The following is a 16,288-nucleotide window of genomic DNA, read 5'->3' on the forward strand; positions in this document are numbered from 1 at the left end:
ATGCAGTGAAGAAAACTCTGGCACTATGGCTAACTTTTAGATTTCCATGCTAAGATTAAGGGTACCTGCTTTTTGCCCCAAAACAAATCAGCTTCAATATTACATTGTGGTTATCGATTTTTTTTTTAAACCCATAATAAAGAAAAGGTTTTGCTCCTTTGAACATGCTTTTTTAGAAACACTCCACTGGGATGTTTTTTAATTTCAAATTCAAAAATGATGAACATAAACCTGAGATCTGTAAAATACTAGTAACTAAGTTGGATAGTCAAACTGTCTGAAAAGCAGCAAATTTTACCTAGATCACTTAGAAAAGAAAGTAATAATTAGCATCATGGAGTGTGGGGACAAGATGTCCGGCGCTCCGGGCTGCTAATTAGGCACGCCCTTGCAGCTCCCTCTCCCATTACAACTATTTTTTCTAGGTGATCCCGGTGTGTCAAGATTAGAAAGACAGCGCCAGGATCAAGGTGAAGAGGAGCGGAGTTGAGTATTTGTAGTCTTTTTTTGTGTTTTTAGTGGTTGATTTGTAGGGCAAATTTTCTAAACTGTCATCTTCCTGATAAAATTATGAGAATAAACTATGCTAATCATGCAGCATCAAACACTTTGATCAATATGTGGCATTTTATCTTTAATAAATGTTCCCAATTCAGTTTATTTAAAATCGACAAATTAGATTACACGTAATACTTATATAAGTGTGCATTGCCTGTATCTATGGATACATTACATATATATTTTTAAATTATTTTGATTTCATTTGTAGATTCACTTGGCAAAATCGCTGAAACTTTAAAAAATGTGGAGGAAGTTTCCAAAGTATCAACCAAAAATGAAAAACAAAATGTGTCCCTAAAAGAACAAAAGCAGGAGCAAAATATCCAGGCTAAGTCTGCACAAAGGGCATCAAAGGAAGGTGCAGACTCTGAAAGCGACTTTGAATCAGATCCCCCTTCTCCCAAAAGCAGTGAAGATGATGATCCAGAGGATGAAGAAGCTTTACAGGGAGGCCAGGGTGTCTTTCATGAAGACAATGACGTAGAAACAGAGATCACTGGACAAAGGCCTCTGTTAATGGATTCAGATGAAGAGGAGGAAGAAGAAAAGCACAGCTCAGATTCAGATTATGACCGCAAGAAGACAAAGAATTCTAATAGGAAGATTCATAGACCTGTATGTACAACAGAGATCCGACATAAGGAAAATACCACTAATGAAATAAAGACCGACCGTGTGAAACGATCATCTGATCCACAGCTGGATGCATTTGGGGCTATACCATTTTATTGTCTTAATACACAAAAAAGTCTTGAAGAACAGCACATGAAGAATGTTTTGCCAGTTATGATGAATGAAAAAGGGAAAGATGATTTTGATGTATTTTCTCAAGCACCTTTCAATCGTAAATTAGACATGGAGGAATGTCCGATCACATTTCCTGTTTCAACCAGTAACGTGGATGCCTTCGGTTGTGCACCCTTTTTCCCACAACCAATGCAAGAAGGGAAGATTTCTAGTGGAGAGGACATTTTTGGTTTGGTGCCATTTGAAGAAATAGCTGAAAACCAGGCCCATCAAAAAGTAAAGCAGCAACGCAGTCTACAAAAAATATCCTCCCGTCAAAGACGCACAAGACAGGAACCAGTGACCAACAATGGAAAACGTCACCACGGTACTCCATCAAACACAAAAAAGACACCCAAGCCTAGTTACCGCACTCCTGAAAAAGTCCGTCGTCACAAAAGAGGTGGAAGACGTGACTCTCAGAGCAGCAATGAGTTTCTAACTATATCTGACTCAAAGGAAAACATAAGCATTTCACTGAATGATGTAAAAGATTGTGGCAACATTTTACAAACAGATGAAAGCATGGTGGATCCTTTTGGTGCCAAACCCTTCCATCCTCAAGAGATGAAGCAATCTCAACATCATGGTCTTGGAGATAACCGTGCAGATCATCATCCAACAGCAGGTGGCAGGCCAAGACAGAGTTCATTACATGCAGCTTACCTCAGCAATGATAACACCAAAATGGATGACTTTGGTGCGGTGCCTTTCACTGAACTAGTGTTACAAAGTGTAACACAACAAAGCCAACAGCCTCCATCACAACCATTAGAATTAGATCCATTTGGTGCAGCCCCTTTTCCATCAAAGCAGTAGGTGACCGTTTTCATGAGACTATTTTAATTGGTATATGCGTCGTCCTTTTGAATCTAAACTATTTACATGACTTTGATAACACAAAAGCATCATCCTAATTTTTAGAACATTTTTAATATCTTGACTACGTCTGGAAACATATTTATATTTTTATTGTGTTTTTTTAAATACTATGGCAAAAATATGATAGCTTTAATATATGTCTCACGAGAGCCTGTCCACTTCCTGTCCTTACCAGAATGCTGTCCCTCTAACTGCATGGTGTATTAAGCAGTGAGGACTGTGTGGGAAACTGCAGATCTAGTCACTATTACATGTACCCAGCGATGGGTGGAGCCAACATAGTCAAAGGCAGAAAACATTTGGGGAGCAATTTTACTGGTAGGAGGAGGCAGATGTAAGCTGGGACCTCTGCACTGCACTTTTCAACAAAGGCACAGTTGGGAGGTGAGCAAGAGTTATTGTGCCTGTTCTTGATATAGGTTACATTTAATAGGGAACAAAATACCTGTAATACGAGACCAACCCATTGGCAACAGAGGTCGAAATTTTGAAAGTCCTCAACAAACTACTAAGGGGCAATTAAGATGTGTTACTTAGAGATGGAAATCTCTTTAATATAGGGTGGTTTCATATTGGCATTTTTTTTCCACATCAATGATTTTTCACTGAACCCATTTTGGCTTATGGACACATACAGATTGGTTTTCTCTTCCTGGCTTCAGTGATTTTCCTGGATTCAGTCGATCAGTTGGAAAAAAACAAAGTGTGAAAAATCTTTGAAAAAGAATGGTTTAGTAAAGCATCAGTGAAAAAAAAACACTGAAGCAAGGAAGAGAAAACCAAATCTGTATGTGTCCATAAGCCAGAATGGCTTCAGTGAAATCAAGGTCGTGAAAAAAATGCTAATGTGAAACCACTGTATTGAAAGAGAGTCAAGTAAATTCCACTAAACAATGTTCAAAACTACATTCCATGAAGTATTGTTTGTGTCGCCCTCCAAAGTTATCAAATGGAGCTTTAAAACACAAATGTTGCCAAAGTGGGACTGATTTTCTATAATTACATTCTACATTCTTATATTTACCACTAAAGGACAGAAGCTGTATATAGCTTAATGACACCACTACAAATTGTGCCAATTATAGTTATGGGATATTACTGCCTGAAGAACCACTGGGAAGGATTTCCACTTATTCTTTGGTTTAAGTGTAGAGTTTATAGTGAATCATTTTAACTGAGATTTGTTGAATCAATACTGTTTTATAGCCAATAAATAAATAGTTTACTTCTGACACCTGAAAATGTGACATACAGCCGAACGTAATGCTAATGATACAGTATTCATTTTGTGAATAAAGATCTGTCTTTTGTAGATCACCAATTCTAAAATGATTCAATTTAGTTTGAAGAGTTTCTGGACTTAATATTGATTGTATAATATAAAATACAAAAACATTTCAGCATTTCTGTAATGAGAAAGTCCAAAACATTAGCCTTGTGCAGAGACTTCTCATCTCTAAAATCTGTTTCATTCTATTTTCCATCTCAACCTGCTGTCCTTAAGTTATAGTTTAGTAGTATAAGAAACCAACATAAATTGTGCCTAAATAAATTTCAAAAAAAAAAAGTGCCTATATCATTACAATATAAAGAAACAAAAATGTTTAACAAAGGCAATTCTGAACATTTTTACAATGACTGAACCCATGATCTGTTTATTCAAATATCCAGCAAATCTTAAAATCTGAAAAGAGCATCGGAGCATTTACCTACACAAGAAGGTTGCAGACATGTTTTACGAAATGTAATCAATGGTGACAATGTAGATCCATTTAATTTTTTTTCCTAGTCGGTATATTCTATCAATGGAGGTCAATGGAGTCTATAAAAAAAATATTCATTAATGGTACAAAAAAAAAAAAAAATCATATCTGGGTTAATATGAAACCAATGTTTATGAAAAAAGTTGACTAAATAGGTTTTTACTCAGACTATTTTTACAGCCAGTTGCGCTGGCATTCCCAATTGAATAATAGAACTTTGTCAAATTTATGATATATACCAATAACATCTTAAGTGGTTTTGCCAACTTTCCTGTGGCAAAGAGCAAACAAAGTTAGTACTACCCCTTTGAAGGGAACTGGTCAGTACAGATTACCCCATTACAGGAGTACGAGTACCTTATGCAGTAATGTAATCCTCTTTGCAACCATGTTTTTCTTGTTTCCTACCATGTCTCAGAGGTGGGAACCAGAAACTTTATAGTCTTAATTAGCGTAAAGAATATCAGTCATCGAGGCGGCAGCTGGGAGATACAGTCAAGATGTCCCGCTTCGCTCAAACTTTGACTGAACTCCTGGCTGGCTTTCTGGATTGTATATCTTGTATACTGGCACACCCATGATGCATTGGTATATCATCTTTGCTTTGTATAGCAAGAACAATGCAGCTTGTATAACAGGAGCTAGCTGGCATACATCATGGTGCTCGCAAACCCTCTCAGGAAGGCCGACCACTAACATCTCTGCAACAACAGATGTCAGTCAAAGTTTAAGAGATGCGGGACAGTTCTACTGTATCTCTCAGCTTACCAAAAATGAGAAACAGGAGATCACAGCACAATGCAAGAATAAAAAGCTAGATTTTTATTGGAATTTGTTAAAAACTACACATATATCATGAATTAATAAGAACAGACCAACAGGGATGAGAACATGATAAGTGGTGCTGAGCAGCTTTAGTAGTTAATATATTTGCAAATATGAAGGTATGGATAACATCCGTTATGGCTAACAATTCATAAGCAATAAAGTGCAATTATAAGTGCAATTGCTACAGATAAAGTTACAATCACATTAACCCCTACGCGCTGTGTGCTGCCGTGGGGGGTGTACAGAGAGCTCTCTCCAAACACAGCGGCGGGTGTCAGCTGTATAATACAGCTGACACCTGCCTGTTAAGTGCCTCGGTCGAACCCGACGCTGGCACCTAACTTACCATCCTATGGATGCCGACGTTGTGGATGGCCGATACCCGCCCCCCGTGATGTAATCAGAGGGCGGCGACCAGTTACCATGGCAGTCTACGGTCTCATCGAGACTTGCTCGCTGCCCAGCACCAGCCCCGACACATTTCGGTCATAAGGTATATTAATTACTCAAACTGCCCAGCACCACTTATGTACTCATCCCAGTTGTCTGTTCTTATTAATTCATGATAAATGTGTAATTTTTAACAAATTCCAATAAAATCTAGCTTTGTATTCTTGTGGCATGAACACCTGTTTTCATTCTTGGAAAGTTTGTAACCAGAGAATCCCCTTGCTATAAAATATGCAGAGCTGTTGTTTGCACTATGAAGTGGAATACCTTAAATATTATACATAAGTGATTTGGTTTGTGGTTTTGTCTAATATGCATCTCTTTTAGCTGCTAACCTCCAAAACTGTATACTGACCATTTGCATAGAGACAAAAAGTTCCTCAGAAATGCCAGGAAACAAGAGAAACATTGTTACAATGCATGAGGTACTCGTGATGCTGTAATGGAGTAATCTGACAGGTTTCCATTAACTTGCACTGCATTGGCCAAGAGCAAGAGAGTCATTGGGGTACACGTATCAAACTTTTGGCTTGCCTTTTTCTTACATTTTTGAGACTTTTCATTTGCAACTTCTTACGCGCCTAAAACAGTCTCTCTTCAAAGTTCACCATTGTCTAGTTTTCACCTGAATCCAGATGTGAAAGTTGAGAAATTTGTCATAAATCTACGGCTGCCCCTGACCAGGTGTGGAAATTATCTTATGACTGATTGCGACTTTTGAAAACAAAAACGCCACACGGATCGATAAGCAAAAAACGCTAAGATGCATCTGACCAGCAGGAACGCAAAGTCTCAAAAAGCAGGTGGACTTATGATACGGTATATGTGCCCCATTGACTTGATCACTAGCATCCGTTTTTTACTTGCATGTTTATGTGAAGTCATGTTATACAAAAATTTACAGATTATTAGAAGATCCAATTGTAGATATTCTAATATGTTTTGCAAAGGGAAAATTGCAATAAGGCACACAGATTTTTTTTCTTTGTTTTTACAGTGCAGCATTGAGTACAGTGTGTTTACTTGGATAATGTGAGGTATAGGATTGTACATTGTATCCTGGTAATTTTTAAATAAAAGTAGTTTAAAAAAAAAAAAAAAAAAAGGTTCTGAAAAAGCAGAAGTGTATTTGCCATAAAAGGACCATTTGAAAGAGATAAATACCGGTACATGTTAATTGAATTATATTTTTACTGTTGCGTTAAGACAAAAGGAACCAAAAGAATACTGAAAACAAGAGTCCTAGAACACATTGTAGGTTTCCCATCACGTTGTCCAATTTGATGTACAGCGGACAAATATTTTTGTAAACCGTGATAAATCCATAGCCCTCTTAAGTGTACCATAAATACATTTTATTGGACAGAAATTAACCACACAGATTTCTAACATACATTTAAATTACAATTTATAAAATATTTAACACTTGGAAATTTTGTACAGACATAAAATGCAACAACAGGATAGATAAATTAGACAGATATCAACTCTGTACATACATACATACATACAGATACAGTGCCTGCAAAACATAGTTATCCCTTTGAGATATATATATATATATATATATATATATTTTTTTTATTACATTTTATTAAAGCAATTTGGCTTTCATGATAGTGTAGCTAAACTTAAAAATCGACACATGCCATACATGTATTGTGACCTCTGGTACCCCTTCTAATATGTTAAAATACTGTTTTGAAGATGCAGAATATTGTATGTGACCGGACTTTAAATGCTAGGGGGCTTTAGTTTAAAAAACAAAAACAAAAAAAACTGGGAATAATAAATAGACCTGTGCGCTGCGCTGAGGTATTAAAGCATAACAAAAACTATATAAATTTGGCATCTTCATGACCCAAAATAAATAAAGAGGATGTCATATTGCAAAGTAAAAATAAAACCAATGAGGAAATGCTGTAGCTGCTTTTTTTGACAGTTTCGGCTCATTTGATTGGTGCAAAGCAGAAGCAAAATTTGAATTGCTGGTAAGGAAAAGCAATCCTACACATTTCAGAATGTCTGGCACTACAAGGTGCAACAAAATATAGTTCACTGAAGTGTCTTTAGCTGATTGCTCCAGGCACACTGATGCTGTGAGGTTGCAGAGCTTTCCTCACAACTGCACCAATGCTCTATCATCCCCAGGTACATGCGATCTGTATACCACTATACTGTATTAATAGTACAAAAAGTACCTTAATAAAAAGCAAAATGTTATTACATAATATAATGTAAAGAAAAGGGCAAATACTATTTTACAGACACCAATGTATGTACTGATTAAAAGCATGTTACATGTTATCTCCATTTGTAAACAGAAGTTAAAAACTTCAGACATTCAAAATGTATTTGAACATGTCATGCATTGTTTTCACATTATATATACAAGAATACAATCTATGCTGATTATAAATATCATCATTAGAAATATTCAAATAACTTAAAAGAACATAAACCGGTGTGCGTCATTTGAATCATACTGAAGAATAATGTACTACAATGAGGCAGAACTGAACTCAGAATGCCAGTTTAGCTGCTCAGTGTTCAGGCTGTTAGATCTAGCAGACACATCCGCTCATCTGCACACATTTGTGAAAAGCCGCATCAAATCTTCATGATGTGCATTTGATACAAATTTATGCTTGAAAAACACACTACACACAATACAAATGTGCAAAACTATGCATATTTGATGCTGAACCACTTTGGCTGCATTTAAAAGTTTTGGGGGCGTTGCAATTGTGTTTTCAAGTGCAACTGAAAGACTCCACCCCAGATCACATTTTGGGTTAACAATTTATTTCCTGAGTGTTTAGGAAACATGCAGGAAATGCAATGTTGTCTCAAGGTTAAAGCCTTTCAATTGAGTTTAAAAACGCAATTGAAATGCCATGTGTGAACGCAGCCTCAATGTACATTTGCTTTTTCTGGCTAGCCTCCTTACAGAGCCAAATCATCAATATTCTCTAGGTATAGAAAGAGTTCATCTTTAGCTTCCTTCCTTTATTTCTATGCTGTGTTCAGGACTTCAGATACAATGCTCACTACAGGAGAAAGAAGACCAGGGAAAAATGGCACAGAGATGCCGCCTTACTTAATGAATTATATGTGTTATTTATTAGTGTTGCCAGCATAACTCAAACATAACACATTACATTCTACAAGCTCCACTCATAAGAGAAAATGCTGGATTGTAGGACACTTTATTCCAGGCATACTTTCCTGTTTCTAGTGTTCTGTCATTTTAGATATAATTCTTGGGATGTTAAGGTGCATTGAATCAAAACCATGTAGCATTCCCTGCAGGACTAGAAGCAGCAAAAAAGCTGCTCGCATCTTTCACTGGCAACTTCAGGATGGGCATTTTGTCAATTACAGACTATTACATTATCTGAAAACCCAAGAAAATCTACAACTTAGCAGTGTCTATACCACTATTACTTGGTAACCTACTGATTAAAAAAAACTAGTTTACATACTTATTGAGCAATGCATCGCCAAAATATGACAACTATTGGTTGACTATAACCAATGATGGCTCATAATATGAATTTGCAAAAAAAGTGTCAAAAATTAAATTTACACATTAATACACAAAAAAGCCCTTAGATTTCTAATTAAAAAGTGTATGTTTTCAGCAGTGGTTGATATTGAATGAGTGAAACATGTATTTGCTTGTTTCAAAATACATTTTTCATTCATCAAATGCATTATATTTCCAGCCATCTACATAGCACCAAATGCAACAACTATGTACATTTTCTCATTAGAAAAACATGTAGTGTAAAACTGTACATTTCAGGAAGCACAAATGGCAAAGCGCTCAAACTAAAGCTTTCCTATAAGGAACATCATTAAATTTAGATTTAGTAAAATAGCCGTCATTTCACAGCAAGTAGTATAAAGTACAAAGAGGGCATATTTATCAGAGGGAAAGGGACCTTTGGGTAAAAAAAAAAAAAACTTCATTGAATTCTTTTTCATTGATTAGCTTTAGGTTAATAAATAAGGAGGTTTTATAAAATAAAAATACTTAGTATATATTAGACATTTCAAGTATTTCTAATATTCCATACATTATATTAACTCCTACAACTTTTAGCTTGTACATAGTGATGCAACTCTGAATGACATCTAGTATGAAAAGTAATCCCCTTTCTAAGCTTATTTGGCACCTAGTATGTTTTTCTGGCCAAACACACATACACTCAGACCTGTACACATGTCCAATGGATGTTTGAAATGTTTTACAACATCACAGTAATAAACCCTCCTTTGTGTACAAATATGGAATGTTTCACATCACTGGCTTTCCAAGGCCATGAGGTTATATGAGCCTAGAGTAAGAGGTGTCCTTTGTTAGGACCAGCTGCATGCTAGCAGTTCAATAGTCCATGTCTTCAAGCAGCCATAGAAACTTGTATTAATACTTCTCTAGCTTTGCATCACTCTCTTCAGTGCACGATCACCCAAATCTCCAGTGATTTGAAAGGACGCCTTGTGCGCTTGTCAGTTTATAGTAGGAAATAAAGCAGAACACGGACATCCCGATTCAGGAATTCCTCAGGTTCTCAAGCGAAGAAACAAGGAGTTCCTGGAGGAAACAAAATATATTTCATGAAAACTGATCAGTGAAATAAAACAAATGAAAGTTATACTTGAACCGAGTAGGTGATAAATGTTTCAGGCTGGAATATAGTGGAAGGCAAATAGGGACATTACCCCTATGTAAAGAATAGGGAATATTATATGATCACTGGGCAACATCAATGGGAACCCCCATTGTCACAAGTCCATGTGTCTAGACATGCAACATATGGATAAAGCAGTGCTGCATAGACCAGGCCACAATTCCATACTTGGGACCTCTATGGATCACATGGAGAACTTGCGGACATTCGTTCTCTCAAGATCACTCGGGGTTTCGGCTTACTTTAGTGTATGGTCAATGATGACCACCAACACAAAAATACTGTCTTTGAATAAAACAACCAAATGATACAAACAGGCATGTGCATATCGTATCCATTAAAAACGGATCAGTTTTCTTTCCATTTTGTGTCCGTATCAGTTGATTTATCCCAAAAAACTGGTGGTTTAACATTATTAATAAAGCAAATCTCCTGGTCATCAGCAATAAAAACGTTTTTTAAAAATTCACGCACATTGTTTTTTTTGTGGACCCATAGACTTTCATAGAAGTCTATGGTATGTACATATGTAACAAGTTGATTTAGCTGAGGAAAAAAAAAAAAAAAAAGAAATCTGAACAAATGTCCTAAAAGGGTAACTATGTTATGTTGGGAAATAAAGGATAGAATTTGGAGAAAATAAATTGTGAATGTTATTTCCATTTTTTAACATTTTATTTATTTGTGTCCATGGAAAAATTTTAGAGCATGTCCTAAAAATGGGTCTGAAAAAAAAAGCGAGAATTAGACTCACCGGTAATTCGTTTTCCATCTAGTCCACCATGACGGCCCACCTGGAGGATTACCCCTTGACCTCTGCAGGGACAGGAAGAAGAGAGGTTAAATGTCCCTCCCCCTGCATCCCTCGCCAGTGTTCTACCAAATAATTACACCAATGGAAGGATGCAAGAGGTTTTATTAGCATGTTACTCCACATACAATAAAAACCATATAATAACATTTGTAAGGGTTGGGAAAAAATTCCAGGCCGTCATGGTGGACTAGATGGAAAACGAATTACCGGTGAGTCTAATTCTCGCTTTCCATGACGTCCCACCTGGAGATGTACCAGATAACAAAAAAGGAATTTTTTAGGGAGGGACTACTGTTTGTAGAACTTTTCTACCGAATGCTAAGTCCTTGGCAGAATGTAAGTCCAGTCTGTAGTGTTTTGCAAAAGTTGTGGAACTGGACCAGGTTGCGGCTTTACAGATTTGGTCCAGGGAAGCTCCTGCTCGCTCTGCCCAGGAAGTGGCTACTGCCCTGGTAGAATGGGCCTTGAGGATCGTAGGAGCTTCTAAGTTCTGGATGGAATAACAGTCCCTGATAGTCTGTATAATCCAGCGGGCGATGGTGATCTTTGACGCTTTTCTCCCTCTGTTCTTGCCCTGGAACTGAAGAAACAAGTTTGAGTCTTTCCGCCAGTTATTAGTTATTTCGAGATAGTGTAGCACTATTCTTCTCACATCTAAGGTATGCCATTTAGCTTCTCCCGAAGATTTTGGTTTTTGGCAAAAGGAGGGGAGAATAATTTCCTGGTTACGATGGAAATCTGTTGTTACTTTGGGCAGGAAATTTGGATCAAGCATCAAGGATATTCTATCGTCCGTAATTTTTAGGTAAGGTTCATTAATGGAGAGTGCTTGAATTTCTCCTAACCTTCTGGCTGTTGTTATGGCAACAAGAAAGGCAGTTTTTAAAGGTGATGTTTTTAATGCTTGCGTCCTCTAGAGGCTCGAAAGGGCCCTGTATAAGGCCATTCAAGACTATTGAACCGTCTTACCCATCTATGGTCAGCCAGAGAGACATCGAAAAAGACGCTGAGGGCTGAGACTTGGACCTTTAGTGTGCTGGTCTTTAGGCCTTTGGTCAACCCGGCTTGAAGAAACTCTAGTATCTGCTGTATGTTAGGGGAAGACAGATTAGGAATTTCAGGATGGCAAAAGGATACAAATCTTTTCCAGATTTTATGGTAGATTGCTGAAGTAACTGGCTTCCTACTTGCCTGTAATGTTGCAATGACTTCTTCTGAGAGACCCTTAGCTTTCAGCATCTGTTTCTCAGGATCCAGGCTGATAGATGGAATGACTCTGGATTGGGATGATGAACAGATCCCTGATATAGGAGATCCTTCCTTTGAGGGAGAATAACTGGTTCTTCCAGTGCCAAATTCTTCAGTGCTGGGAACCAGCTTCTTTTTGGCCAGAAGGGGACTATCAAGATAATCTTGAGGTCTTCTTGTCTTATTTTTTGCACCGTCCTTGAGATCAGAGGAAGTGGAGGGAAGGCATAGGCTAGTCTTGAGTGCCAACTGTGGCAGAAGGCATCTAGAAGGTAGTCTGGGGTATTCTTCTGTAGGGAGAAGTAATGGTCTGCTTTCTTGTTTTCTCTGGTGGCAAATAGATCTATTTGCGGTATTCCCCATTTTTGGGTTAGATGGGAGAAAACTTCCTTGTTTAGGCACCACTCGTGGGGATCCAGAGTGTATAGGCTCAGGAAATCTGCCTCTTTGTTTTCTGACCCCTTCAGATGGATTGCTGTCAGAGAAAGGACATTTTCTTCTGCCCAGAGAAAGATCTTTTTTGATATTCTCAGGAGAGATGCGGACTGTGTGCCCCCCTGGCGTTTTAGATAGGCGACTGTGGTCGTGTTGTCTGATAATATTTTTAGGTTTTTGCCTTGTAGTTGATCCGAGCAGGCCTTTAGGGTTTCCCAGACTGCCTTCAGTTTTGTAATTTGATGATCTGTTTATCTCTGACTGGGACCACTGACCTTGAACCAGTTTTCCTGGAAGCTTTGCTCCCCAACCTGTCTTGCTTGCATCTGTTAAGATGGATGTTACTGGCCAATTGCTCCATTTTAGGCCCCTGGAGAGATTTTCCACTGCTTTCCACCAATTTAGCGAACTTTTTACCCATAGGGGAATGTTGGTTTTCCTTTCTAGATGGTTTAGATTCTTGTCCCAGGATGAAAGAATCCAATTCTGAAGATCTCTCGTGTGATTCTGAGCCCAGGGAACACCAGCTATACAGGACGTGAGAAGGCCCAGGAGTTTCATAGCCTCTCGGATTGAGCACTTCTGTCTGCTTTGGAACAGTGATACCTGTAAGGTAAGATTCTTGATCTTCTCTTCTGGAAGAAGAGAGTGTTGATGTACTGAGTCCAGCAATATTCCCAGAAATTTTTGCTTGGTACTTGGTTGGAGATTTGATTTTTCGAAATTTATAATCCAACCTAGGTTTTTTAGGATTGCTAATGTCATGTCTCTCTGGAATAACAAAATTTCTTCTGAGCTGGAGACTAGAAGAAGATCGTCTAAGTAGGGGATCAGTAGTATGTTCTTTTGTCTTAGTACTGCTACCACCTCTGCCATAATTTTTGTAAACAGTCTGGGAGCTGAGGAGATCCCGAATGGTAGAGCTCTAAATTGGAAGTGTCTTACCTGGTTTTCTGGGGACCGGATGGCAAACCTCAGGAATCTTTGAGAGATGGGATGGATTGGGACGTGGTAATACGCGTCTTTTAAGTCTATAGTGCATAGAGCTGCCCCCTTGGGAATTAATGGTGTTGTGGATTTTAGGGACTCCATCTTGAATCTTCTGTATTTGATATGGGTATTTAGATTCCTTAAATTTATGATCATCCTGTAGGCTCCGTTCGGTTTCTGAACTAAGAAGAGGGGAGAGTAGAACCCTTTCCTTTGATGGTGGGGAGGTACAGGAGAAATTACATTTTTGAGTAGAAGAGATTGAACCTCTTCCCACATGAGCAGAAGCATTTGTTGAGAGGATGTCTTTGTTGTCACAAATGTTTGAGGGGGCGGGGTATCCAACTCGATCTTGTAGCCGTCGCGTATGACTTGTAGAATCCAGGCATTCTTTATGCTTTGCTCCCATTGAGAGGGGAAAAGAGCTAGTCTTCCCCCCACCCTGGCGTCATTGTTTTCTGGCAGGGTTGGGCTGGGTAGTCTGGAAGGAACTATAACCTCTACCTCTACCTCCTTTTGTGTAGCTCCATCTACCTTGTTTTCCTTTCCCACGATAGGATGGAACTTTGTCGCGGGAATCACGAAAGGAATGCCTCTTCTGTCTGGGTTCTGGAAAGCCTTTTTTCCTATCTGCAGCTTTCTCCAAGATTGTGTCCAGTTCTGGACCAAATAGGAACTCGCCGGTAAAGGGTATGCCACATAAGTTAGATTTAGATCGGAAGTCTCCTGACCACTGCTTGAGCCAGAGGGCTCTGCGGGCGACGTTAGAGAGTGCTCCTTCTTTGGCAGAAAATCTGACGCATTCCCCCGATGCGTCCGCAATGAAGGTGGTTGCCAATTTTAGCAGTGGAAGAGACTCCAGAAGCTTCTCTCTCTCGAGGTTCCGCTAATAATCTGGTTCTCTAACCCGTTTAGCCAGCAGGTCATTGTTCTGGCGATAGATGTGGTTGCGACATTTGCCTTCAAATTTAGCATTGCCGATTCCCAGGTTTTCTTTAAGACACTGTCAGATTTGCGATCCATGGGGTCTTTAAGTTGGGTCGCATCCTCGAAGGGGAGGTCAGTCTTTTTAACCATCTTTGTAACCTGGATATCCACTTTTGGGATTGAATTCCAGTATTTTGATTTCTCCTCGTCGAACACGAGCCTATTCCTGAAATCTCTGGCCACTGATAGTCGTTTTTCTGGATCTTTCCACTCTTCCCGGATAAGGTCCTCCAGCACATTATTGACTGGAAAAACCCTCTTCTTTTTTGCTCTTAAGCAACCAAAGAGTTCGTCCTGTACGGACTTTATTTCCACAGGATCTTCAATGTTTAGTGTTTCTCGGACCGCCTTTAGTAAGGTGACCAGGTTATCCATAGAAAAAAGGAATCTAGTGTCATTTTTTTGTTCCTGGCTGTCTAGCTGTTCTTCCTCACCGCCTTGGTAGGAACAGGAAGCCCTGTCAGGGTCTGAATTCATCTCCTCCGGATTAGGTTCAGAGGGTTTGAACCTTTTAGGAGGAATTCCTTCAGAAAAGAGGGATGCAACTGTGCTTTTTACTTCAGATTTGAACATGGATCTCATCTCGTCCATGAAGGACGCTTTTTCCTCCCGCATTATGCTGTCAAGGCAGTCTCTGCATAGCGGTTTTTTATAAGATTCTGGGAGTTTATTAAAACACATGTTGCATCTACGAGATGGAAGGGTCTTAGTCTTTGACTTGTCTTCCTTCTTTTCCTCTTTTTTATCCTCTTTCTTCTCTTTATCTTTCCTCTCCTGAGAGTGAGAAGAAAAGACACGAGGAAGCATAGGGGATGTATATATATACAGGGCCCCCCCTCCACGTTCCACCCTCCAGACCCCCTTACTTACAGATGTCTGAGGAAGGGGGACTGGGTCCATACTGCCTGTGGACAAGGGAGGAGGTAGAGGTGTAAGTGGAGCGGTGATAAGAATAAGCAATCTGCCACCATGCGTTTCACTAACCTGCGCCTGTGACACGCTCAGATCTGCAAAAAAAACCACCTGCGATCGTCTCAGAAGCAAGAGAGGTCTCTAGTAGAGTCTCTGCCTTTTAAACTCACCGCTCCACGCTCCTGACTCCCGAACGCCAATGACGTGAATGGATCGCGTCACTTCCGGTGCGACGCGCGGACCGGAAGTCGTCATCAGGCCCAGTGGAACGCAAAACCGGAAGTCGTCATCACAAAACCGGAATTCGTCATCGGGGTTGGTGGAACGCAGCCGCGTTTCACCCGGGAGCCGGAACATGTGGTGCTGCCGTAGATCGTCGCAGGACCGCAGGGATTGCACCAAATACCTCCCCATGATGTCAGCCAGGAAGGAGATGGATCGAGGCCCGGGGAGGAGAGGATCTTAGTACCAGGTACCGCGCCTCTTAAAGGCGTCCCCCTCCACTCCCACCCCCCTAAGGAGATGAGAAGGAGAGAGACCCTCTCTTCCCCCTGCCTGTGTAGGGACAGGAAGAACACTGGCGAGGGATGCAGGGGGAGGGACATTTAACCTCTCTTCTTCCTGTCCCTGCAGAGGTCAAGGGGTAATCCTCCAGGTGGGCCGTCATGGGGGACGTCATGGAAAAAATAACATTTGTGTGTAATCAGTTTTTTTCCACTGATGCAGGTGAACCAGACATTTTGCCTTTTAATTAATGTAATTTTTTTAGGGGGAACCTGGAAAACAACAGAAGCAGAAAAAAAAACAATGCAGAAACAAAATGGATCCGTTATTAGCAAACACCAATGCATAACCCGGTGTCAGTCTCACAGGCTAAACATATACGTGCTTATGAAATCATATAAAAATGCAGAAACCAGAGCAATATCCCCGTT

The 16,288-nt window shown here is 39.5% G+C and overlaps 2 protein-coding genes across 5 annotated transcripts in view; one reads left to right on the top strand and one right to left on the bottom strand.

Moving 5' to 3' along the window:
• BMP2K (BMP2 inducible kinase) overlaps nt 1-2,872 on the top strand; it is a 117,725-nt gene extending 114,853 nt beyond the window's left edge. For both annotated transcript variants that reach the window (XM_072114400.1, XM_072114407.1), the window contains one exon: nt 770-2,872. In XM_072114400.1, the coding sequence (XP_071970501.1) occupies nt 770-2,166 (1,397 nt within the window). In that variant the 3' untranslated portion in view covers nt 2,167-2,872. The remainder of the gene's footprint in view (nt 1-769) is intronic.
• A 3,575-nt stretch (nt 2,873-6,447) lies between these two features.
• PAQR3 (progestin and adipoQ receptor family member 3) overlaps nt 6,448-16,288 on the bottom strand; it is a 45,531-nt gene continuing 35,690 nt past the window's right edge. For all 3 annotated transcript variants that reach the window (XM_072114442.1, XM_072114451.1, XM_072114462.1), the window contains exon 8: nt 6,448-9,870. The gene's annotated coding sequence lies outside the window, so the exon portion shown is untranslated. The remainder of the gene's footprint in view (nt 9,871-16,288) is intronic.

Source organism: Engystomops pustulosus, chromosome 1 (genome assembly GCF_040894005.1).
Source record: "Engystomops pustulosus chromosome 1, aEngPut4.maternal, whole genome shotgun sequence".
NCBI lineage: Eukaryota > Metazoa > Chordata > Amphibia > Anura > Leptodactylidae > Engystomops > Engystomops pustulosus.